At 35.9% G+C, this 27,476-nt stretch overlaps 1 protein-coding gene across 4 annotated transcripts in view; it reads left to right on the top strand.

The window, feature by feature from the left end:
* Nucleotides 1–27,476, top strand: part of PARG (poly(ADP-ribose) glycohydrolase) — a 222,384-nt gene that overhangs the window by 82,410 nt on the left and 112,498 nt on the right. For all 4 annotated transcript variants that reach the window (XM_053922150.2, XM_071221242.1, XM_053922151.1 and 1 more), the window contains exons 8-9: nucleotides 11,665–11,757; nucleotides 16,050–16,207. In XM_053922150.2, coding sequence (XP_053778125.1) covers nucleotides 11,665–11,757; nucleotides 16,050–16,207 — 251 coding nt within the window. The remainder of the gene's footprint in view (nucleotides 1–11,664; nucleotides 11,758–16,049; nucleotides 16,208–27,476) is intronic.

Raw genomic sequence — 27,476 nt, 5'->3', positions numbered from 1 at the left:
CTGTGTAGATCTTTTGTTCTGACGTGGATCTCTTCTAGACAGCATATATGCAGGTCATGTTTTCTTACCATATCAGCTGCCTTGCGCCTTTTGATTGGAGCATTTATCCATTTATATTTAAGGTTATAATTGATTGGTAGTTATTCATTGCCATTTTTCCCATTGGTACCTGTGGTCCTATCTGTCTGTCTCTTTTTCTTCATCTTCTTAAAGCAGTCCCTTTAGCATCTCTTGCAACCCTGGTTTGGTGGAGATGTATTCTTTTAAACTTTTTTTTTTGTTTTTGGTCAGGAAAAGTTCTTATTTCACCTTCCATTTTAAATTAGAGCCTTGCTGGGTATAATAGTCTTGGTCTCAGGCCTTTGCTTTTCATTACTTGGAATATTTCTCCCCAGTCACTTTTGGCTTGTAGTGTTTCTGTTGAGTCATCAGTGGCTAGCCTTATCAGAGCTTCCTTGTATGTTATTAGCAGTTTCTTTCTTGGTGTCTTTAAGATTCTCTCTTTGTCTATAAATTTTGCCATTTTAATTATGATGTGTCTTGGAGTGGGTCTCTTTAGGTTAATCTTGATGGACCCTCTCTGCTTTCTGGACTTGTGTGACTTTTTCTCTCATCAAGATAAAGAAGTTTTTTGTTACCACTTTTCCAAACAAGTTTTCTATCCCTTGCTCTTCTTCTTCTTCTTCTGGTATCTGTATTATACAGGTATTATTACGTTTCATGTTGTCCTGCATGTCCTTAACCCCCTTCCTTCTTTGAGTCTTTTTTTCATATTGTTGCTCTGTCTGGGAGTTTTTTTTTTACCTTATCCTCCAGCTTGCTGATTTGATCCTCTGTTTCATCCAGCCTGGTTTTAATTCCTTCCACTGTGTTCTTCAATTCAGAAGTTGTATTCTTCATTTCCTCCTGGCTTTTATTGATAGTTTCTATGTTGTTTTTCATGCTGGTGTAGTTTCAGTAAGTTCCTTGTAGCTTCCCTGGAGTTCTTTGTAGTTCTCACTAAGTTCATTGAGCATCCTTATAACCATTATTTTGAATTCAATGACTGATAGTTTGTTTGCCTGTATTTCATTTAGCACTGTTTTTGGGGATTCCATCTTTCCTTTCAGTTGGGAGTTCTTTGTCTCCCCATTTTAGTTGACTCTGCTTGTTTGTTTCTGCATTAGATTGATCAGCTTTGACTCCCTGTTTTTGTGGTGTATTCTTGTGGTTGGAGACCTGTGGGACTCAGTGGTGCAGTCTCCTGAGGTTGATGCTTTCAGATGCCCTTTTTGGTGTTTATGGGGGCCCTGTGGTTGTAATTGGCTATTGCTTATTGTTGGGTTGGTCTTCGGTGGGTCCTTCTCTCTGGCTGGCTGAGTCACTCCACCCACCACGTCTAGTGTGCTATGTACAGGTCCTACCAGAACAAAACCAAACGGTCCAGGAAACAATCCCACAACCGCAATGGTAACCCCTACTCAGAAGCACAGTATCAACAGCAAATGACCCAATATTTTAAAAGGTGTAAAGAGATTAAGAGGCTTATGAAATGAAAAACAAATATGAGATGACTAACTGAAAGAAAAATGATTTTGAGAGGGTAGAAAAAGTAATAATAATAGTAAGGAATAGAGATCAAGGGAAGAAAGGAAGAGAATAAAATTTACATTGTAAATGAAAAAGGGAGGGAAGTGGGTGGAATGGATTAAGAGAAGGGAAGTATATAGTATTAAGTTTAAATAGTAATTTAAAACAATATAGTGAGAATGAAAAAATATAGGGACCAAATTTGAGAAAGAGGGTCACCACAGCAGTATCAACAACAAATGAGCAAAGATTAATATAGATGGGATGGGAATAAGAGGGGAAAAAGGAAGAAATAAAAGCTTAAGAGATGTGTAGAGGAAAGAGAAGAAATTTTGAGAGGATAGAGGGAGAAGGAATGCTAAGAGTTATCAATGAAAATCAGGATAAGAAAGGGAAAAATTAAAATGTAAAACAACAACAATAAAAAGAAACAACAGGAGGAAGGCAAAATGGAGTAGGAGAGGGGAACGGTAAAATTTGAGATTTGAAATACAAAAATAGTGAAGATCTAGAAATAAAGTTGAAGAAATGCAACAACAATCACCATATCCACAAGCAAAGACTGATAAAAGTGTAGAGAGAATAAGAGTATCTTAAGAACAGGAAGACGTATGTGAGATGACTAAAGACAAGAAAAATGATTTTGATAAGCTGGAGCAGGGAGAAATAGTAAAAATAGGAATGGAAAGAAGTCATAGCAAGAGAGAAAATAAAATTTAAAACAAAAATAGGAGGAAAGAAAGAAGGTAAAATGCAGTAAGGTAAGAGAGGAGTAAAATATGAGATTTGAAATAAACTATAATATAAAAACTAGTGACCTATTAGGCACAAACCTGAAGGATAAGAAATGAATGTTAAAAAGCTATACAGAAGAGAAAATATCGCAAATCATGAAGAAGACTCAGTGGAATTTTTCAGTATAATCCAGTGTTAACCAATGTCTTTTCTTTCTGGATCCACTCCTGGTGATGTCAGATGGTGTCCCAGTCTGGCCCTAGGCAGCCTGTTCGAGACTACCAGGGATCCACATTCTTTGGCTGTCTCCTTCCGTTGTTTATCTAGTCAATCTGTAATCATTAGGCTTAAGTACCAAAGGGTGGGGTAGAGTAATTTCTGTAGACGGGACTGTTGCTTCCCCTGAGTTTGATGCCACTTGGAGAGAAATTCTTGCTTTGCCTGAGAAGCTCCTGCAGTATGGGGGATGATTCAGCACAAGGATCCTCGCAGCAGGCTGCTCCTGCAGTTCTCTCCCTAAAGCTACCATCCCCAGACTCTCCTTAAGCGTCTCAAGTCCACTCTGTACTCCCTTTGCCAGAGCTCAGGGTAAGTGGCTGCAAATGAAATTTTGTGTGTTGGCCCTTTAAGAGACTCTCTACGTCTCCAGCCCCCTCTCACATTGGCAGACAGAAACCCTGCTGCTTTTCACAGCTGGATGTTTTTTAGGTTCCTTTCCAGCTCTGGTGCTGTAGTCTGTGGTGGTATAGTCTGTGGACCTCACACTTCCTAAGGGAAAAACCCCTTGGCTGCTGAAATTTCCCATCAGCACTTCAGCTGCCGCCCATGGGAGTCCAGCCAGCCCTCTTGCGTCTCCTCTGCACTTTGTACCAGTCACTTCGTGGTGAAGTGCTTTCTTCTGTCCGTGGTTATAAGGCTTCCCAGCTATTGTTCAGTTGGTTATTACAGATGATTTCTCTACAATTTAGTTGTAATTCCAGATTGGTCTGGGAGGAGGTCAGTGATCATGTCTATTACTGTTTATTGTTCTATCTTTATTTCTGGCACAGTGTCTGGCACATGATAAATACTCAAATATTTGTTTACAAGCCAATTGAATGGACAAACAAGTCCAAAGTCTACAGAGAAGAGATGGGCAAAATTGCATTATAATTTTGAGACTCATTGTATCAATTCTGAATTATACACATCCATAATTGACTTGTGAGACTAGTAAATAAAGAATTTATGCACACCTATGCTGAAATATTTACTATCAATATGTATAATTCTGCAGACGATCCAATAGGGGGCAGGGTGTTACTTGTAGAAGAATTTAGTAAAGTTTGTTTTTTTTACCATAACATAAATGCTTATATTCATTTATAATCATCATCATCATTAAAACTAAATATATTATAATACATAATATAAATGTTTATTACTTAAGATTTTTGCTATTCTTTTTTAAAGGTTTTATCTATTTATTTTTAGATAGAGGGGAATGGAGAGAAAAAGAGAGGGAGAGAAACATCAACATGTGGTTGCCTCTCACATACCCGCTACGGGGGACCTGGCCCACAACCCAGGCATGTTCTGTGACTGGGAATTGAACCAACGACCCTCTGGTTTGCAGTCTGGTGCTCAGTCGTCTGAGCCACACCAGCCAGGGCGTTTTTTGCTACACTTGAAGTTGAAAGATTTATATTTTAAAAACCTTTTACTACTTATATCTCGGTTTGCGTTGTATAGATTGATAAATAATAATTTGTAAGATTTGCATAAAATATTAACATATAAGAAGGGATAAGATAATCCTAGTTTTTTTTAAATTGTGCATTTCATTTCAAACAGTAATTGGGTTGGTTATGTTCTTAAATGATTTTTTTTACATTCCTATTTGTGTTTCCAAAGCAGCATTAGACAGGTCTGAAGCATTGATAGTTTTGAAGAAGTCCAGTGCAATAATTCTCTTTCAGATAAATAAGTTATACTTTAAAGCTTGTGAAGTCAGTAAATCATGGCAGCAGCTAATATGCCAATTTTAAAAGACACAGACAGGTGGCCAAAGGAGAAAAAACTTTCAGACTATTTTTAGACACTTTAAGGTTAATTGTCTTTGGGCTAAAAATAAATGTTTGGGTAGATACTTTCTCCTTTCCATCTTCCAAAATACAGCCAATATCCTGGACACTATAGAAACATATGGTTCTGAAAGATGCAGAGAATACTGACTAGCTGGCTTCTATGGGGCCCTAGAAAAGATACAACATCAGGGTGGTATTGGCAGAAGTTTAGTGGGTGCCTGAATTCTAACCCCCCACCCAGAGGTATCAAGGTGACTGTCTCCCTCCATGCTCTGGGAACCAATAAAGACTGAATAGAGAACCCAAGTTTCCATTCTCAGCAGGCAGTAACAAGGTGGCTATCCCTTCCCCTGTCACAGAAGGTCTACTAAAACAATATATTTTTAAAGACTTTATTTATTTATTAATTTTTAGAGAGGGGGGAAGGGAAGGAGAAAGAGAGGGAGAGAGAAATCAACGTGTGGTTGCTTGTTGTGTACCCACTGTTGGGGACCTGGCCCACAACCCAGGCATGTACCCTGACTGGGAATCGAACCAGTGACCCTTTGGTTTGCAGGTCCACACTCAATCCACTAAGCTATACCAGCCAGGGCATAAACAAGATTTAAATAAGATCCAGCATCTCATGACATAATACCTAAATGTTCAGTATTCAATCAAAAATCACTCATCACCAAGAACCAGGAAAATCTCTACTGAAATAAGAAAAGACCATTAATAGACACCACCCTGAGAAAACAGATATTAGCATTATCTGACAAAGATTTGAAAGCAGCCATCACAAAAAGGTTTGAATGAGCAATTACAGACCTGCTTGAACCAAATGAAAAAATTGTCCCAGTGGAGATATAGAAATTATGAAGAAGAACCAAATAGAAATTTTAGAACTGAAAAATAGAATAACTTGAAACTTTTGAAAGGCTCAATGGAGAAATGAGATGGCAGAGGAAAGCATCAGTGAGCTTGAAAAAGAACAATGGAATTAATCTGAACAGCAGAAAGAAAGTAGACTAAAAAAAGAGAACAGTTTAGGGACAAGTGGAAGTATAACAAAAGATCTAACATTGATGTCATATAATGCTTTTGGAGAGGAGAAAGAGGGCAAAGCTGAAAAAAATTACTCAAAGAAATAGTTGCTGAAAAGTAGAAATAATAACTGAAAATTTCCCAAGTTTGAGGAAAGACATAAACCTACAGCTTCAAGAAGTTGAGCAAACCCCAAACAGGATAAACACAAAGAAATCCATGCCAAGACACATCTTACCCAAACTTCTTAAAACTAAAGGCAAATGAATGAAAGCATCAAAGGAGAAATGACATTGCTTATGGGGAAAAGCAATGAGAGTTAGATTTCTCATCAGAAAACATGAAGCCAGAAAGAGAACTGCCAGCCTAGATTTCTATATCCAGTGAAACATTCTTCATGCATTCTCAGATGAAGGAAAAGGAAAGGAATTTGTCATTAGAACTCTTCTTAAAGAATGTTTAGAGAGACTTCTTGAAACAGAAAGGAAATGATAAAACATTGAATCTTGGAACATCAGGAAGGAAGAACAACAGAAAAAGTAAAAATAAGTAAATGTAATAGACTTTTCTTCGTGAATAAGTTGTGTTTGATGCTTTGTTTTACTGTTTTCAAAAATTATAGCTATTTAATATGCTTCTGATTTTTTGTAGGGAAATATTGAAGGCAATTATAAGTGAGGGAGGGTAAAGGGACTTAAAAATAAAAATTTCTATACTAGAGCTGGTAAGGATGTTGACACGAGTAAATTGTTATAAGTTATATATAATGTAATGCTGACAACAGCCAATAGAAATATTGATTCAAAGACATGTATTCAAACCCTTAGATAAATAAAAGTGGAATTCTAAAATATGTTCACATAACTTACAGGAAGGAAGGAAAAAGATAACAAGTAAAAGAAATAGATTTAAAAATGAATATGCTCCTACATAGAAATGATTAAATGTATTGGGTTGGCCAAAAAATCCGTTTACTTTTCCCCTAAAATGAAATATACTTTTCATTTTCACCAATAACTTTATTGATTTGGATATTGTGAGTATTGTCAGTTATCTCCTGTGTGGTATAATATTGTCCTCAATTACTGTCTGGATTTGATCACTATCAATTTCAATTTGTCTACCTGACCATGAGGCAACATCCAGCGAGAAATCTCCAGCACAAAACTTTGCAAACCACTTTTGACACATTTGATCAGTCATAGTACCTTCTCCATATACTGCACAAACCTTTCCTTGCGTTTCAGTTGCATTTTTACCTTTATTGAAATAATAAAGCATAATATGCTGAAAATGTGTATTTTCTTCCACCTTCAATATTAAAATGGCTACACAAAAATTCACCAATTTTCATAACTATTTTTTAAAAATGCACACTGATATGACAGCTGTCACAATACAATCTAACACAGTTGTTTCGATTGAAGTTAAATAAAACTAAGCACTACTAGAGCCATCTTACAGAATAAACCAAACAAACTTTTTGGCTAACCCAATATATGGTCTAAATTCACCAACTAAAAGACAGATTTACAGAGTATATTAAAACACACTATATGCTGATTACAAGAAATCATTCCAGACATAATGATAGAGGCAGATCGAAAGTAAAAGGCAGCTTTATTTGTAATAGCTGAAAACTGGAAACAATTAGTATATCCTCAGTAAGTAAATAGATACACAAATTGCATTATTCATACCATGGCATACTAAGCAAATAAATGAAAACAATAAACAAATTGTATCATTCATACCATGACATACTAAGCATACTTAGCAATAAGAAGAAATTAACTATTTATACTTGTGTATATCTAAATAGATCTGAAGAGTTTCTTCTTTTTTATGGCTAAGTAGTATTCCGTTGTGTAAATGTCCCAGAGTTGTTTTATCCACTCATGAACTAATGGATACTTGGGCTGCTTCTGTATCTTGGTGATTGTAAATAACACTGCAGTGAACATAGGGGTGCTTATGTTCTTTTGAATCAGTGTTGTACCTTTGGATATATTCCCAGAAGTGAGATAGCTGGGTCAAAAGGCAGATCCATTTTTAATTTGGTGAGGTATCTCCATACTGCTTTCCAGGGTGGTTGTACCAATCTGCATTCTCACCAACAGTGCAAAAGGGTTCCCCTTTCTCCACATCCTCACCAGCACTAATTTGTTGATTTATTGGTGATGGCCATTCTGACAGGTGTGAGACGATATCTCCTTGTGGTTTTAATCTGCATTTCTCTGATGATTAATGACATTGAGCATCTTTTCATATGTCTGTTAGCCATCTGTATGTCCTCTTTGGAGAAGTGTCTCTTTAGGTCCTTTGGCCGTTGTTTAATTGGGTTGTTTGTATTTTTGGTGTTGAGTGTTGTAAGTACTTTATCAATTTTGGATATTAACCCCTTATTAGATGTATTGGTGAATATGTTCTCCCATTCTGTGGATTGTCTTTTTATTTTGTAGACAATTTCCTTTGCTGTGCAAAAACTTTTTACTTTGATTTAGTCCCATTTGTTTATTTTTTTCTCTTGTTCCCTTGCCTAGGGAGATATATCCAATAAAATATTGCTATGAGCAATGTCTGAGATTTTACTGCATGTGTTTTCTTCCAGGATTTTTATGGTTTTGTGTCTAATATTTAAGTCTTTGGTCCATTTTGAATTAGTTATTGTGTGTGGTGTAAGAAGGTGGGTTAGTTTCATTTTTCTGCATGTGTCTGTCCAGTTTTCCCAACACCCTTTATTGAATAAACTAACTTTAGCCCATTGTGTGTGCTTGCTTCCTCTGTTGAATATTCATTGACTATAAAAGTATGAGTTTATTTCTGGGTTCTTTATTCTGTTCCATTGATCTATATATCTGTTTTTATGCCAGTACCATGCTGTTTGATGCCAGCTGTTTGATGCTGTTTTGATTACTATGGTTTTGTAGTACAGTTTTGATATTAGGTAGCGTGATTCTCAGGATTGCTGTTGCTGTGTGGGGCCTTTTCTGGTTTCATATAAACTTTTGAAATATTCTAGTTCTGTGAAATACGTGATTGGAATCTTGATAGGAGTTGCATTGAATCTATAGATTGCTTTGGGTACTATGGGCATTTTAATGATGTCATTTCTTCCTATCCACGAATGTGGTATGTGCTTCCACTTATTTGTATTTTCTTCAATTTCTTTCTTCAGTGTCTTACAATTTTTCAAGTACAGGTCTTTTACATCCTTGGGTAGGTTTATTCCTACATATTTTATTCTTTTTGAAGCAGTTGTGAATGGGATTGTATCTTAATATTCCTTTCTGTTCATTATTGACGTATAAAAATGCAGATGATTTTTGGATATCAATTTTGTATCCTGCAACTTTGGTGAATTCATTTATCAGTCCTTGTAGTTTCTTGGTGAAATCTTTAGAGTTCTCTATTACAATATCTTGTCATCTGCAAATGAAGATAGTTTTACTTCTTCCTTTCCAATTTGGATGCCTTTTATTTCATCTTGTTTGATTGCTGTGGCTAGGACTTTGATACTGTTTTGAATAACAGGGGTAAAAGCAGACATCCCTGCTCATTCACAATCTTAAGGGGAACGCTTGTACTTTTTGCCTGTTGAGTATGATGCTGGCAGTGGGTTTGTCATATATGGCCTTTATTGTGGCCTAATCCACTTTGGTGAGAATTTTAACCCTTTGTGACAGCATGGATGGATCTGGAGGACATTATGCTGAGTGAAATAAGCCAGTCAGAGAAAAACAAACACCATATGATTTCACTAATATGTGAAATCTAATGAACAAACTGAACTAACAAGGAAAATTGGGACAGTCTCATAGAGAGCAGAATGACAGCTGGGGATGGGGTGGGGTTAGGGAAGGAGGTGGAGAATTGAGCAAAAAGGAAAAAGGACTCATGGACCTGGACAGCAGTGTGCTGATTGCTTGGGAAAAGAGGGGTATAAGGGGACTGAATGGTAATGGAATAAATACAATAAAGATTGAATAAAAAAATAGATCTGAAGGGCGTTATGCTTGGTGAAAAAGGTCAATCTTTAAAGGACATACTTGTCATATACTCTCTGATTTCATTTATATAACATGACAAAATTTTACAGATGGAAAGCAAGAGTACTGGTTGCTAGGTTTAGGAATGGTTAGAGGAAGGTGTTTGTGACTGTAAATGGGCGGCATGAGGGAGATGTTTGTTGTACTGGAGCAGTTTTTTATCTTCATTTTGGTGGTGGTTACAGGAATGCACATGTGATGGAATAGCATAAAATGATACACATAAACTTATCCAATATTAATTTCCTGGTTTCAGTATTGTGCTGTAGTTATGTAAAATGTAACCATTAAGGGAAACAGGGTGATGGGTAAATTGGACCTCTGTGTATACTATTTTTGCAACTTCCTATGAATGTATAATTATTTCAGAGTAATTGTTTTACAAAAATAAGTTATAAGTAAGAGTTTGAATATTTTAATCAAGTGCATTAATATATATTGTGTGTTTTCAGGTACAGGAAAGCAAGTAAAGATGGGAAATTATAAAAGACAAACAGGGGCCATGAATGTCATTTTTATGCTTCAAATTATGATTTGGAAATTGTAGTTTTAACTTACCAAGGGTACCCAGAAAAGGAAAAAATTTGAGATTGTCTTGTGTGTCTCTAAAATAGTAGAATGCCTTCTATGAGTGTATTGTTTTTTTAACTTAGCTTTTATTTTTATTAGAGGCTTAAAGGCTCATATGGAAGAGGCAGCCATTTAACCACTTTGGATTCTTGAGCTGTTTCGTTTTAATATGTAAATTTCCCAATTTAGAAATTAGGATTTAGCAACCATTCACTTCCCCATCACCAGCAGCAAAGCCTCATTTCTGTTTTCCCATTTTCCTAGTATAGTTATATTTACTTCAATTAGATCAATATTCTGTTTTCTTAGTAGGATGGTAAAAACACTATATCTAATATGTGATTACTTTTCCGCTCTTCTACAGATTTTTGTTTTCCCCAGAATTAATAATTATCTTGTGTTGTTCACTTGCTTAGTTTTCTGTATACCTGTGATTAATAGATATACCTGTATATCCCTGAATTACAAATATATTTCTGTTCATTTTGACTAAAAATTTTCTCATTGTGGTAAACATAGGTTACATTTTAGAGCTTTGGTGTAAAAGACGATTCTTAGTGTTAGGAACTCCCTGTAAAACAACCAGAGTGAATATAAATTATCTTTGTTACTTTTTCTATTTATTCACAAACGCAGTCCAGCTGCAGGTAGGTGAATGGATATTTTTTTATTTCAGCTTATAGCAAAGGAAATTATAGATATTTTTGAATATCTGTATTCTGATAACAGAGGAAATCTATAGATATTTATGAAGAGTCTTTACAATTTGAGATTGATGAATCCCAAATACTGGTCCCATAAGGAAGTAGGAAGAGATGTGGAATAGAGGTGAGAACACTGGGGTTCTACTTCTGAGTAGTTGTTTATTTGATCTTCACAATCTAGGATGATCAACCTCCTTTGCCTCAGTTGTCTTTTCGCTGCAATGGTGACAGTATCAGACTGGATTATAAATGTGACCTCTTGTAGTTTAAGTGTGATTTCAAGTAGATAAATGATTTACTTTAATCTTGACTGTATCTCCTAATTAAGAGTGTTGTCATTTTTAGTACTTTTAAAGAACTGCCCTGATATTTATAGTGAAATTAGATTAAAAGGCCTAAAGTAATTTCTGAAACCTAGTAGAGATAGGAAATTATAAAAGACAGAAATGGCCCTGAATGTCATCTTTGTTGTGCTTTAAATTATGATATAGAAATTGTGGCCCGGAAAAGGAAAATTCTAATGTCATCAGAAACTTCACTGTTTACTATCCAATAATGTGGTCTGAAATAATGAGTGTGGCTTTTATGGTGATTTCTTTAAATTCTAGAGTATTGAAGTCGGATGGGTCCTTGGGGGCTTCTGAGAGAGTTCTTGATGGTCAAACAGTTTTTAGTGATATAATCAAGGGCAGAGTGCACTATTTTTTATTTGTTTTTTTTTTAATTGTGAATGCTGATATGAGAGGTATTTGATATTTGGCATACTTAATTAGTTTTCAGAGGGCATTAAGGTGAATTACATACATTTGGAAATGAATCTGTAAGTTTGTCCTAGTGCTCCTGTTAGTACTGATAATGTGTGTTATTATGAAATCCTATAAAAAGCAGGTATGTAATTTAAGTTCATAGCAAACATCATTCACAACAGATTTCATTGGTTTTCAGGTGCTTGAAGAAGCAGAAGCCCAACATTTATATCAGTCCATTTTGCCTGATATGGTGAAAATTGCACTCTGTCTGCCAAATATTTGCACCCAGGTTAGTGGAAATACCTTCTTCCCTGGTAGCTTTCTTCTGACTCACAATTAAACTCTTTAATGGCCAAGGTCAAGAAAGCAGAAGAGAGAGAGGGGTAAAAGTTTTTGCCAGAGAATATGATGATTTTGCTAGAAAAGGTTAGAGGCTAAAGGAATGCTAGAAAAGGACATTAAAAATGCAGCATTCAATTTCTGAGCTTCAGTTTACACTGTTAAAGTTTGCTTACTTAGACTTCTTTTTCTTTTTTTTTAAACAGACTCTTAACTTTTAAAAAATACAGTAGTAATTATTTCAAAAACATACTAATGGATTATCTTCCAAATGACTTAATAATACATACTCCTTCTTCCTCTACTCCCCAAAGTGGTATATTATATAATAAATGAACTCATGGTATTTTCTTAATTTTTAAAAATAGAAGAAAGAATCTGGTAATATTCCATTTTGTCTGGAGTTTTAAAATTGTTTATTACTATATAACAAACTACTTCAAACTTTAGTGCCTTATGGGCCTGCCTCTATTTACATAGGCTGACTGGGTGTCCTCATGACCTGGTTGCTGACTTCCCCAGAACAAGCTGCTCAAGGGAGACAGCAAGGAGTAGTATTGTATTTTTTTATCTAGTCTTTAAAGACACCAGCCATCATTAGTGCTACTTTTCTATTCATTAGAAATTAGTTGCTAAATCTAGCCCATACTCAAGGAGGTAGAAATTAAAACTCTAATTCTTAAAAGAAGGAGGTATCAAAGAATTTGCATACACATTTTTAAACCTCCACAATGCTTTGTTCTTCATGATTTTCTTCCCACATTTCTTTCAGCAGTGGTTTGAATTTACCTCTGTCTTTTATTTCTAGGGCCAGCCCTCTGGCTACATGGATGCTAGCCAGGGTTCTACTTAACACTGTTTCTCCACAGAGGCTCTGGGGACATTTTGGCTGGAATAGTTTCTGCATTGTGGGATGGTCTCACATATTTTGATCTGTTATTGGGGTACCCCCAAAACCACAAGCATAGTCATTGGAACAACCAAAAACCATGTCCAGATCCCTGTGGGCCATCTTCAGTTGAGAACCATTGAGTGTTTTTCAGTGTGTTCTACTTGTTAGCATTTCACTTTGGTATTTCCAATTTTACGTAACTTTAATTTTGCCTCATTAATGCACTGTGTCTGAAATAAGTTTTTTTATTGGGCTGGGTAAATATATTTTTTAAAACTCACCTGGTTGTTTATGTTGGAAGTTACAGGCATACCTTGGAAATAATATAGTTCACTCCAGACCACTGCAATAAAGCAAGTCACATGAATTTTTGGATTCCTAGTGCATATAAAAGTTATGTTTACACAATACTGTAGTCTATTAAATGTGCAACAGCAGTATGTCTAAAAACACAATGTACATACCTTAATTATAAAATACTTTACTGCTAAAAAATGTTAACCATAATCTGAGCCTATTGGAAAAATGATACTAATAGACTTGCTGGATGCACGGTTGCCACAAACCTTCAATTTGTAAAAAACAAGGTAACTGCGAAGTGCAATAAAACAAAACTCAGTAAAACAAGTTATGCCTGTATTTGCTTGCTTATGTTTCATGTTTATTCTTTTTACCTTTCCCTCCTTGCTTTTTGCCTCACCTAGTAAAAGTTCTCTCTATCTCTTAGGTTCTAACTTTTACTTCCTCTGCAAAGCCTTCCCTACCTCTCCCAGCCAAATCTAATCTCTCCTGTAGCACTCAAATCATATTTAGCACATTATTTGTAATTTATGTCTTTATATATCTCATTTGATTATGTTCTTCCTCAAGGGAGCTCCTCTTTGTGTCCCCAAATTTAATAGTGCTTAATTAAATGCTTTTTTATTTTATTTATTTTTTAATTTATATTCAATATTATTTTGTATTAGTTTCAGGTGTACAGCACAGTGGTTAGACAATTACACATTATACTTTACAAAGTGTTTCCCCTAATATTTCCAGTAGCCACGTGGCACTGTACCTAGTTATCACAGTGTTAATGATTATATTGCCTATGCTGTACTTTACATCCCCATGATTATTTTGTAATTACCAATTTATACTTTTTATTCCCTTTACCTTTTTCATCTAGCCCCCAAGGCCCCTCCTTTCTGACAACCATCAATCTGTTCTGTGTATCTATGAGTCTGTTTCTGTTTTGTTTGTTCATTTATATTATTCTTATGTTCCACATAATTAAATGCTTTTGAACTCAATGTGTAGTTCATGATTGACACTGTATTGCCTTTAGACATGAATCACTTAATCTTCTCTTCCCCTCATGCTTAGGAGAGAATGTTTTCATATTTTATTTAATGATATATTTACTGAAAAGCTTATAAATTTGTAACCTATGACAAGTCACTTGGCAGAACCAAAATTAGACTTGTGGCTCCCCAACATTTTGTCCTGATTTAAAATAGCTTTATTCTACCATTACTATATTAATGGGGAGAACATTTTAAATCTGTGCTGTCTACTGAAAAGTAAATTCTGCTGCAGAAGTAACATTTCAATTTGGTATCAAAATATTTTTTGACAAGTTAAATTACATATATTGTTATTTAATTATTACATTAACATTCTCTAGACCAAATCTGAATGGTGAATATTCTATTTATAAAAAAAGATTATAGGAAGCAAATTTTGGACATGTACTTTGGGAAAGATCTTTGTTTATATTAATCAGCTTATTTTATTTAGCTGAGTGCTTGACAGTAAGATTTCCATCCTCAGATTTTCCCCAAATGAGCTTTCAGGCATTTCTTCCTCACCAAGAGAACAGAAATCATTTATTCTATTTAAAATTACACTATTTGGTTATTAGGGGGACAAGAAATGTTTGTGTTTAAAATCTCTTAAGCTTAAAATATCACCATTAATTTTTAATATCATACTATAGGTAACTTAGTATATCCTAGTTAAAATCTCGTTTCTTACTAAAACCAAGTACAAGTTTGCTTTAAGCCATTGACACGTTGTTACCTTTTCTAAACTTATTGCTGGATTGTAAATAAATATATAAGGTGGGAAATGGAGAGCAATGTGACAAACTTCCTCTTAGAAATACTGATTTCTAAGGCCTAAAAGGAGAAAATTTTGGATACCAAAGTGAAAATAAATTCTTTCGGCTTCCCTTGTTTGTTTACCTTTGTATTTTTCCAAGAGAAATAGTTGAACTGCAAGTTTAACCTTTTTTTCTAGCCAACTCTTATTCTAACAATGATGTATATTTTTTGTTACGTGGAGAAAAGTTCATTCTTATAGTATTGCAGTTTCGATTTCTCTTGCCTGCCTTTCCTCAGTGTCATTTCTGGTGTTGTTTCCTGAGATATGATCAGAACAGTTCTCTTCGCATAGTGGTTTGTAATTAATGCAAGTATCTAGGATACTTAATTTTGGCTCTTACTGAAAGGGAGAAGGAAAAACATCCCCTAAACATTTTGAATTTAACAACTGATGTGTAAAAGAGATGTTGGCAGTTGGTCTTTGGTTTTACCATTATGTCTTTACACATATTGTTTAAACATTTAGAATAGAATAAAACCCACTGGATATAATAATCAGGTCCTGTGGATTATATTGAAACTAAAAGGTCAGTAAGTTTGGGTTTGGTACAACTAGAAGGAATTTCAGACATCAAAATTTTGAAGATAAAATGCCCTGCTTCTTCCTTGAATTGGAATGCTTAGGTAGGAAATGCTTGTCTTAGAATTTGTACATAAGTCTGTATATATATATATATTCTATTAATTGCTGTCATAAAATTAGATTGAATTTCATAGAGAAATTATCAATGTGAAGTGTGATTCAGAATTAGAAGGAAAAGACTTATTTATTGAGTTATTTTTCTTAGATTATTTTATTTAGGACTAAAAGAGAAAAACATCTCTCTAACAATGTTTAATATAAGTGAGAACAAAATTTTTTATATGTGATAATAGTTAAACTCAACATTACATTATTCTCTTTCACTCTTTGCTTTAAGTTTTATTACATGGGTAATGTGTTTTTATTTCTTACTTGCTAAAGCAATCTGGCTTTTCACTAGTAAGTAATGTTTTGTGTTCTCTTCACTATCATTATTATTGATAAATCTGCGGTTAATCAAACAAGTATATTTTTCTAACAGTATTGCTGATTTAAGAATTCAAGAGTAGCCTGATGTTATTCCTACTTTAATTTAATAAATGCCATTTGCTGCCTCTGCTTTTGAAATTGCTGAACTAATCATTGCATTCCTTGTCTGTATTTTTTGTTTCCTCTGTCAGCCAATACCGCTCCTGAAACAGAAGATGAATCATTCCATCACAATGTCCCAGGAGCAGATTGCCAGTCTTTTAGCTAATGCTTTCTTCTGCACATTTCCACGTCGAAATGCTAAGATGAAATCCGAGTATTCTAGTTACCCAGACATTAACTTCAATCGGTATGTTTTCTGAAAACATCTCTCTAACAATGAAATGGAAAAGGAAGGAAAGAACTAATAATATTTATAGAGTAATTTGCCATAGGCCAAAGTTTATGTGTACTGATCTAATTTATTCCTTACAATACAGTGAGTTGAGTGGTATTCTTGCCACTTTGCAGACAAGATAAGCAAAGTTTCTAGAACTTGATTAGGATACAGGAGCCAGTAAAATGCAGAGCCGAGGTTTTATCTCAGGTCTGTCTTATTCCATGGTCCATATTCTTTCTACCCTATCAGAATGTCCTCCACCTCTTGAGTGTCCTGGATTCTGTATTCCTTTTCAGTGTGATTATTCGCAAGAACATTTATTGTATATTCTTTGTATACTGAAAAAATGTTAGAGCTGAAGTGCAAGTCCTCCTTTTTGTGAAGTCTTGAGTTTAAAGTCATGAGTCTGGCTATCTTAGGAGACTTGAAAAACATTCCTGTTAAGATGAAAAACAAAAATGAAAGTTGACTTTGATTTTTTATAGACATGACTAATTTGTCAATGTATTATTTTTAAATGGGAGACAAAAATGCTTATAATATTTGAATACAATATTACATTGTGAAGGTGTTGATAAAGTTTTAAATTCCAACCATTTTCCAGAGTGATTACTCTGTCATCATATACATAAACAATGTGAAATCTTCTTTACAAATGAATATTACATTTTTTTCTTTCTCCCACTTCTTATCCCCAACCACACACCCACCTTCCTGGGAAAACCAATTTTTTTCCTCTTTACCTGAGAATTATCCTTTGGCATCTGTGGATAGGATGTCAGTTTTCTTACCTAATATCAGGGACTGCCTTCAGGAAATTGTTACAATATATGCTCCTCTTTCCCAGTATACTGTGTCTTCCTCCACTACTTCCCTCCAGTCCCCATCTCTTGCCTCTGAGGGTGGGGCTGTGTGGGCAAGTTCAGAGGAGGAGGTGCCATCAAGGAGCAGAGTCACACTTATGTGTGCTGTTCTGTTTTAGTTGTCAAAGTTGAATGGTGCATTAATGCCACTTATTTTAGTTTACCTTTATAATGGTTTTAAAAACTTTTTATTTTCAATTAATTTCAGACATGTAAAAAGTTGCAAAGATACTCAGAATTCCTGTACGCAACTAACCCTGCTTCACCTAATGTTAATATTACTTTGATAACCATAGTAAAATTATCAGAACCAAGTGGAACCAGTATTGATATACTGCTATTAACTACAGAGCTTATTTGAATTATAGCACCTTTTCTAGTATATTTTTCTGTCCCAGGATCCTCCCAGTTTGCACATTGTATTTAGTTTTCTTTTCTCCTTCACTCTGTTCCTTAGTTTTTTTTTTCTTTCATGACTTTTGACACTTTTGAAGACTATTATTCAGTTATTTTGTAGAATGGCCCTCTGTTTGGGTTTGGCTGACATTTTTGTACAAATGTAATGAGGATCATACATTTTGACTCAAATACCACAGAACTGATATTGTGTCCTTCTCAGCGCATTCTCAGTAGGTTCACGATGTTGACATGTCCTGTTACTAGTGATCATCTGGCTAAGGTGGTATCTGCTTGGTTTTCCACTTTAGAGTTACTGACTTTTCCTTTTGGGTTAATAAATATCTTGGAGGAGATATGTTGGTACTATGCCAACATTTTGCTTCACATTCCCCCCACTAATTTTAGCATCCACTGGTGGATCTTGTCTGCAACAGTTATTACTGTAGTGTTTGCCTATTGTGATTTTTAATTCCATCTTCCTGCATTTATTAATTGGAATTATAAGGAAGAGTTATCCCTTCCCCTTCTCTCCTATATTTGTGTGTGTGTGTGTGAAATGTGAGGAAAAGCTGCTTTTTAAAAAATATATTTTATTGATTATGTTACTATAGTTATCCCATTTCCCCCCCCCTTTACTCCCCTCTACCCCATGTACCCCTTTCTACCTGCATTCCTGCCCTTTAGTTCATGTCCATGGGTCATACTTTATAAGTTCTTTGGCTTCTACATTTCCTATACTATTCTTACCCTCCCCCTGTCTATTTTCTACCTACCATTTATGCTACTTACTCCCTGTGCCTTTTCTCCTTCTCTCCTCCTCCCTCTCCCCACCTGGTAACCCTCCATGTGCTCTCCATTTCTGTGATTCTGTCCCTCTTCTAGTTAATTTGCTTAGTTTGTTTTTGTTTTTGTTTTAGGTTCAGTTGTTGATAACTGTGAGTTTGTTGTCATTTTAGTGTTCCTATTTTTGATCTTCTTTTTCTTAGATAAGTCCCTTTAACATTTCATATAATAAGCCCTGGGTGATGATGAACTCCTTTAACTTGACCTTATCTGGGAAGCACTTTATCTTCTCTTCCCTTCTAAACAATAGCTTTGCTGGATAGAATAATCTTGGATGAAGGTCCTTGCCTTTTATGACTTCAAATACTTCTTTCCAGCCCCTTCTTGCCTGTAAGGTTTCTTTTGAGAAATCAGCTGATAGTCTTACGTTACCTACAAACTTGTTGTAGGTAACTGTCTCCTTTTCTCTTGCTGCTTTTAAGATTCTCTCCTTCTCTTTCATCTTGGGTAATGTGATTATGATGTGCCTTGTTGTGTTCCTCCTTGGGTCCAACTTCTTTGGGACTCTCTGGGCTTCCTGGACTTCCTGAAAGTTTGTTTCCTTTGACAGATTGGGAAAGTTCTCCATTATGTTTTGAAATAAGTTTTCAATTTCTTGGTCTTCCTCTTCTTCTGGCACTCCTATGATTGGGATGTTGGAATGTTTAAAGATGTCCTGGAGGTTTCTAAGCCTTTCCTCAGTTCTTTGAATTCTTGTTTCTTCATTCTGTTCTGCTTGAATGTTTCTTTCTTCCTTCTGGTCCACACTGTTGATTTGAGTACGAATTTCCTTCCCGTCACTGTTGGTTCCCTGTAGATTTTCCTTTATTTCACTACAGATAGCCTTCATTTTTTTCTTCTAATTTGAGACCATATTCAACCAATTCTGTGAGCATCCTGATTACCAGTGTTTTGAACTGTGCATCTGATAGGTTGGCTAACTCTTCATTGTTTAGTTGTATTTTTTTCTGGAGCTTTGATCTGTTCTTTCATTTGGGCCTTTTATTTATTTATTTATTTATTTATTGTCTCAGCATGCCTGTTACGTATAAAGGGTGGAGCCTTAGGTGTTTACCAGGGTGGGGCAACCCCCCTCACTGCTTTGTGGTGCTGTATGTGGGGGAGGGGTCTGAGAGGGAACAATGCTTCTTGCTCCATTCTCTGCCAGTTTTCAGACACTTCCCCCGTTACCCACAATCAAATCGGGCCCTTCTGGTGCTGATTCCTGGGTGGGTGGGCTTGCGTAAGTTCTAGGACCCTGTGAGTCTCTCCAGTGAACTCTCCTGTGAGGCTGGGAGTTTCTCCTGCTGCTGCCTCAACCCCCACAGGTATTTTCTTTTTTAAAAAAATTTTTATTGTTATTCAATTACAGTTGTATGCCTTTTCTCCCCATCCCTCCACCCCACCCCAGCCAAGCGCACCTCTCTCCCCTACTTCCACCCTCCCCCTTGATTTTGTCCATGTGTCCTTTATAGTAGTTCTTGTAATCCCCTCTCCTCACTGTCCCCGCCCCACTCCCCCCTGGTTATTGTTAGATTGTTCTTAACTTCAATGTCTCTGGTTATATTTTGTTTCCTTTTTTCTTCTGTTGATTACATTCCATTTAAAGGTGAGATCATATGGTATTTGTCCCTCACCACCTGGCTTATTTCACTTAGCATAATGCTCTCCAGTTCCATCCATCCTGCTGCAAAGGGTATAAGCTCCTTCTTTCTCTCTGCTGCATAGAATTCCGTTGTGTAAATATACCATAGTTTTTGGATCCACTCGTTTCCTGATGGGCATTTAGGTTGCTTCCAGTACTTGGCTATTGTAAATTGTGCTGCTATGAACATTGGGGTGCATAGGTTCTTTTGGATTGGTGTTTCAGGGATCTTAGGGTACAATCCCAGCAGCGGAATTGCTGGGTCAAAGGGCAGTTCCATTTTTAGTTTTCTGAGGAAAGTCCATACTGTTTTCCACAGTGGCCTCACCACTCTGCATTCCCACCAACAGTGCACTAGGGTTCCCTTTTCTCCGCATCCTCTCCAACATTTGTTTGTGGATTTGTTTATGTTGGCCACTCTGACCAGTGTGAGATGGTACCACATTGTGGTTTTAATTTGCATCTCTCTGATGGCTAGTGATGCTGAGCATCTTTTCATATGTCTTTGGGCCATCTGTATGTCTTCCTTGGAGAAGTGTCTGTTCAAGTCCTTTGCCTATTTTTTAATTGGGTTGTTTGTCTTCCTGGAATGGAGTTGTGTGAGTTCTTTATATATTTTGGAGATCAGGCCCTTGTCTGAGGTATCATTAGCAAATATGTTTTCCCATACTGTTGGTTCTCTTTTAATGCTGTTTTCTTTAGCCATGCAGAAGCTTTTTATTTTGATGAAGTCCTATTTGTTTATTCTTTCCTTTATGTCCCTTGCTTTAGGGGACGTGTCTGTGAGGATGTTGCTGCGTGGAATGTCTGAGATTTTCCTGCCAATGTTTTCCTCTAGGACTTTTATGGTGTCATGACTTATATTTAAATCTTTTATCCACCTGGAATTTCTTTTTGTGTATGGTTTAAGTTGGTGATCGAGTTTCATTTTTTTGCATGTAGCTGTCCAGATCTCCCAACACCATTTGTTGAAGAGGCTATTTTTGCTTCATTTCATGCTCCTTCCTCCTTTGTCAAATATTAATTGACAGTAGAGGCTTGGGTTTATTTCTGGGCTCTCTGTTCTGTTCCATAGGCATGTGCCTGTTCGTATGCCATTAGCAGGCTGTTTTGATTACAGTGGCTTTGTAGTACAGTTTGATATCAGGTATTGTGATCCCTCCTGCTTTGTTCTTCTTTCTCAAAATTGCTGCAGCTATTCGGGGTCGTTTATGGTTCCATATAAATTTCTGAAATGTTTGTTCTATATCTGTGCAGTATGTCATGGGTACTCTAATAGGGATTGCATTGAATCTATAAATCGCTTTGGGTAGTATGGCTGTTATGATGATGTTAATTCTTCCAATCCATGAGCATGGTACATGCTTCCATTTGTTTGTGTCTTCCTTAATTTCTATCTTCAGTGTTGTGTAGTTTTCTGAGTCTAGGTCTTTTACCTCCTTGGTTAGGTTTATTCCTAGGTACTTTATTTTTCTTGTTGCAATATCAAATGGGATTTTTTTTTTCCCTGATTTCTGTTAGTGCAGTTTCGTTGTTGGTGTAAAGGAATGCCTTTGATGTCTGAGTATTGACTTTATATCCTGCTGTTTTGCCAAATTCATTTATTAGGTCGAGTAGTTTTTTGGTGGAGTCTGTAGGATTTTCCATGTATAGTATCATGTCATCTGCAAACAGTGACGGTTTCATTTCCTCCTTTCCAATTTGGATGCGTTTTATTTCTTTTTTTTGTCTGATTGAACCCCCACAGGTACTTTCAATCAGAGGTTTGAGGATTTGTTTCCCCACACTGGAACTCTGGTTTGTGCAGGCAGTCTTGCTTCCTGTTTTTTCCTCCTGGTTTATCTGCACATGAATGTGGGACTACCCAGTCCACAAATTGCCACCTCGCAGGGTCCGCCAGCCGCTGCTTTGTCTACCCTGGTCCTCCAGCTGCCAACTCCCCGCAATTCCTCTCTGCCCAGCTGCCTGTCTCCACCCCTTCTAGCTCTGTGGATGAATGTTTCTTTTTTAATTCCTTTGTTGTCGGACTTCCATAGAGTTTGATTTTCTGTCAGTTCTGGTTGTTTTTTTGTTTTTAAGTTTGTTGTTGTCCTTCTTTTGCTTGTGGAAAGAGGTACAGTGTATCTACCTATGCCTCCATCTTGGCTGAAAGTCTCTCCTGTATTTTTTAATATTAATATCAGAATGGACTTATGGATATTTGTGAGTTAGAATTTAACATTGTCATTTATTTTACTCCTCACATTGTTCTAGCTTTGGCTATTAGGGCTCTTTCATGTTGGCTTCTGTGTTCTTTCACCAAGCCCCAATCTTTATTTTGAGCATTTCTTACTTTCTGGTATCACAAGATGTTCCAGTCTCATCTTATATTTTCCATGGCTGAACTCTGGAATCAAACATTATTTCCAAGAATCCATGATTTCTTTTATTGGAGAATGGGATGGCATTTAGAACTAAGATCTGGGCAATAAGTGTGCTCTTGTTACTCGAATATCATTGTGTTTAATACCACTTTTATGTGGCCAGAATTTCTGACACTTTTACAAGGCCGTGTTAAAATGGATTCACAGTGACATGGAATGTTAGCCTCAAAGGCATTACGTTTAGCTTCTTGAAATTTAGAAAGTGTTCTGTCTTAAGATGTTAAAGATTCTAGGATTCAGCTGCTTAGTACTTAATATAAATTTTTATTAAAACTAAGCCATAGACACTTTAGTACAGCTTATTGCATTTTGTTTTATTTATGTGTTTGGCAAATGAAAGCATAGGAGATAATTTAACTGTAAGAATACTTTTAAACTAATAATTCTTGGACTATATTTTAAGGCTATCAGACACTAAAATATAAATGAAAATGTCTGTTGTTACATACAGTTACTCTACATTATCAACACCAAGGAGGAATGGGGCAACAAACTAATGAAAAATAATGCCATGTGTGTAAGAGAATGTCTTTAAAATTTCAACAAGATGGTATCCATGTTATGTCATATCTGCTTTGGTTGTGTAAATACCAGTTGTCAGGGGCTTGTTTTTAACTTTTTTTTTTCCAAATGAGTACATTAGCTAAGTTTATTTTAAGAGAATACCATTTAGTTATTTAGTTTATTCAAATATACAGTGAACAATTACAACATTCTCCACAGTGCGTTAAATGCCTTGGGATTATAAGGGAAGGGACAAGCTATTTCTGACTTTTGTGCCTTTCTGTCCTCCACATGGCTTTGACTCATCCTTCAAGCCTTAGTTCACACATCACTGTTCCTAATAGCTCTTTGATCCTGTCAGGATAGGTTTCCTACTCCTCTTGGTTCCTATGACAGCCTGTGTGTACCTCTGGTGATATAAAGGGCAGGTGCACAGCATCAAGACACTGTATTAGTAGAGGATATAATTTAATAAATGAAAGTTTCCTGGGGGAAATAACTTTTGAACTAAGTATGAAAGAGTGAGTAGGAGTTTTTGCCAAGGAGGAGAGGTGATTGCATTCTTGGGAGAGGAAACAACATGTATTGTACAAAGGCACTGTGGCAAGAAGGATGCCACAGGCCCAGGGACAGATATGGGGGGAGGGGGAGGGTGGAAGGAGAGACTGGAGAGTAAATGAATCAAGGTTGTTTTGACTACAATGTGGGAACCCAGTGGAGAGAGGCCAGAGTACAATAAGCTCACCTAGTTGGGGAGGCTATTGCAGTGCACTGGGAAAGGATGGTAGCTGGAATAATGTAGCGGTGGCAGTGGAGCTGTAGAGACATTTTTTAAAGATTTTATTTATTGATTTTTAGAGAGAGGGGAAGGGAGGGAGAAAGAGAGGGATAGAAACATTGATCTTATCCATCCCTTTTCTTGTTGATACATCAGTCGGTTGCCTCTTGCCTACCCCCAACCAGCGACCTGGCCCGCAACCCAGGCATGTGCCCTGACTGGGAACCAAACCGGCGACCCTTTGGTTGTAGGCTAGTAGAGCTCAATTCACTGAACCACTCCAGCCACGGCTATTTTCTCTACTTTTCTTACTGTACAGCCTACCTGTTTTGTTATTGCCTGTATAATCCTTTCAGTGGGGCAGGGATCTTATCCATCCCTTTTGTTGTTGTTTTCATTCTCTCATGTATTGTAGGCCTTCAATAAATTCTTGTGGAGTGAATGAAAAGAAATTTGCAGGTGAAACATTTGAGATATCAAGTGACTGGTTAGTGGCTGAGTGCTAGAACTGTAACTTAACCCCCTCGTCCTCAGTCTTCTTTTACTTTTCAAACTGTATCTCTTACGAATTAGGAGGTGTTTTATTTTTAAGGTACAGGTAATTAACAGTTTTTATCTTTTATGTCTCTGGTTTTTATAATAGGACTGAGAGAAAACAAAGAACATTGGTATCTGCTATTGCAGTTGTATATAGAATCTGTTTAATTAAATAAATTTTTTTTGCCTATTTGAAAAAATTATTAGGTATTTACTATATAATTAGATTCACTCACTAGTAGTTATGAGCTTAGCATCTCTTGTAGGTTTTCTTTTTTAGTACAGAAAAGGGAATGGTCAAAGTTTGTATGTAAGATGTAGACATTTCATTTTATAGAAATATAATTATTTCCATAAAGAGAATTCTTATGTTAATAATACGAATTCTGCAGACAGTAAGTATCTTTTTTATTTGGCATAAATGTTTGATCATCCCTAAGATCTGCAGAGATGCTGTAAATTTTAAAAATTCTATCCAAAATTCTGAAGATAATGCCAGTATTTCTGGGTATTTATCTGTTTTTTGATTTTGGAAAGAAGTTGAGCTAGTTAATAATGCTTTAAAATGAGTGTTTCAGTTGCTCGTTACAATTTGTTTCTGTGGAATAAGTAATCAGCTAGTGAATGTATCTTGATGTTCCCTAAGATAATCCTTTGCTGTCTTTGTTACAAGCTTTCTCAGAAGATTGATTCTTTGACTTAATTGTTGACTTTTTAAATTTATTATTTTTTTGATGAGTTGTGTGTTTTCTTAATAAATTAAGGTTGTATCAGAAAGCCTCTTTTCTGAAAAGTTATTTTTAAAAACTGTATTATGGCTATTTTCAAACATATCAAAAATAAAGAGAACACTATAATGAGCTCATATTTTAATCACCTAGCTTCAATACTTAGCAATATTGTTTTTACTTTTTTTCACCTATCCAATAACACTTTTTTTCTGTTGACTATTTTAAAACAAATTCCAGACATTAAGTTTCACTTATTAAGAATTCAGTATTTAAAACTCTTCACAGATAACTTTAGTCCTACATTTTGGTTAAGTGTTTATAGCCTCCTTCTCTGAAAAGCTTAAGGTTCTCTTGTGGATAACTATAAATATACATTCCTCATCAGTAAAACAAGAAAAAGCAAAAGAAAGGGAGTGAAAGGTTAAACGTGATAAGAATCAGCAGTTGTAGGTTTTAGCAAGGAATAAAAAATTGTAAATAGAATACAACCTCAATTATGTTAAAATATTTGTATCTATTAATATACTTCTGTGTTCACATCTCTGAATGTACGTGTATGAGCACGGAAATGGACTGACTAGAAAATGAATCAAAATATTACCACTGGGTGATGAGATTAAAAATGTTACTAATCCTTTTCTATATTTTTCAAACTGTTTATAATGAACATTTATTACTTTTATATCAGAAGAAAAATAGTTACTTAAGAGGAGAACAAGTCAATCATCAGAAATGGAGCAGAAGACAGTTATTAAAAAGACTGGACAGTTTTTTAAATTTGATTTTGAGGGTGGAATCCAACAGATTTTTTGAGCCTTTCTTGAACAACTGGAATAGATAGTTTATTCCTTCCTAATTACGGCCCCAAGGACATACTATTATTACTTCCCTTTTATCCTGACTTTCCCATTTAGCATGGAAAAGCAACACAAGCGCTCTCTGAGGGCTGGGCACCTGCACACTTGACAGCCTTTTTCTCTCAACCACAGGTTTGGATGGCTGACAGGTAAAGTCAAGAAGTCCTGGGAAGTTTGGCTTTGATGACTTTCCATTTTCTGCCACCAATTACCAGAATATATATTAATTTCAAAATATGTTTTAATTTTAAAGCATGTTTATTTTTCAGATAAACTTCTGACAGGAACACTGGGACTTCTTGGACACAGCATTGTTATCTTTTTGATTGTGCATGATCATTTATCCTGAAGACTGAGCTGGTCGGTTCTGAGTGTCAGCAATGTTAGGCTTGGTGGGAAAAGAGGATGAGCCACCTTTCTTCATGAAAGGAATGTACATTAGAACAATGTGAGCATTTTATGTAAATGACTTGTTGTTTTGCTGGCTATTATGTAATGCCTTATCCAGCACAAGTACCTCTGCTTTCTCAGTATTATCTGAAATTTCTTTTGCATAACAGTATCTCTTTATAATATCTAATATTTACTAAGTACTTACTATTTACCAATCACTATCTATTTTTAATTTAATCCTTGTATTAATCTTATAAATTAGGCATTTTTCTCATTTTTTCAAATGAGGAGACGAAAGCTTAGAGGGCAGGCAGTTTACTTCACCAAGGTAATTTGTATAATTGGGATTCAAACTCAGGAGGGTATAGACAGCAGCCTCTAGAAGCTGTATCCCTTAACAATTCTACTATACAGCCTCCTTTCAATGAATCACATTAATACTTCTACCTCATACCTAGTCAGAGATTAGAACTCTCCTTAGAAATAATTCTTGATCTGTAAAATGAACCATAACCATTCATCAGTCCAAAGTGACCATGAGAGATTTAAACGCAAAGTATCCCAGTAGTATTTTCACTAAATAGAGTTTCAGTAGGTCTGTATGTAGTTCTACTCTTGTCTTCCTGGCTGACAGATTTTTTGGGGGGGGGGGTCACCAGAACTGAAAATTAATAAAGGCAGGTAAAACCTATGGTATATACAGTTGTTTTAGGGACTCTTCAACAGCAGGATGTATGCACTTGCCTCTCACTGAGATGGTGTGTGTTTTAATAAGCCTAAACTAGCAAACAACAGGAACAAGGATTATACATGATCATTGATACAGTCTATTGACAGCTCACTTTGATTCCGGACGTTTCTAGGTGGAGAAGCTTTGTACTAACAGGTTGTGTTTGAGTAAATAACTTGTCAGCAGAACTGGGATTTGAATGTTGTCTTCTGTTTAAACTCTGTGCTCTTTCATTATGTCTTGCTTCCTCTCAAGAACAAAATGCTCTGAGTACTCTCCAGAAATGGGAAACAACCAAAAATTCCCTTTTCTATGTGGCTTATGAAATACCAAGTACCTAATTTGGTGTGCCATTTGGTAAGCTGATTATGGAACATGTTGTGTTTTCTCTTTTGCATAGTTGCTATTTATGATTATTGTTTCTGGCAGTTGGGAGCTATGTGTGTGTGCGTGCTCGCATATGGGTATTTAGTCTCAAAAGAGGTATGACTAGCTACTTGATTGAATAAGGAAAAGGGTTAAGAGTATGTGTTGGGAAGCTGACGTCAATAAATTAA

Source organism: Desmodus rotundus, chromosome 4 (genome assembly GCF_022682495.2).
Source record: "Desmodus rotundus isolate HL8 chromosome 4, HLdesRot8A.1, whole genome shotgun sequence".
NCBI classification, from domain to species: domain Eukaryota; kingdom Metazoa; phylum Chordata; class Mammalia; order Chiroptera; family Phyllostomidae; genus Desmodus; species Desmodus rotundus.
The sequence above is the reverse complement of the archived record's forward strand: the minus strand, read 5'-3'. Positions and strand labels throughout refer to the sequence as shown.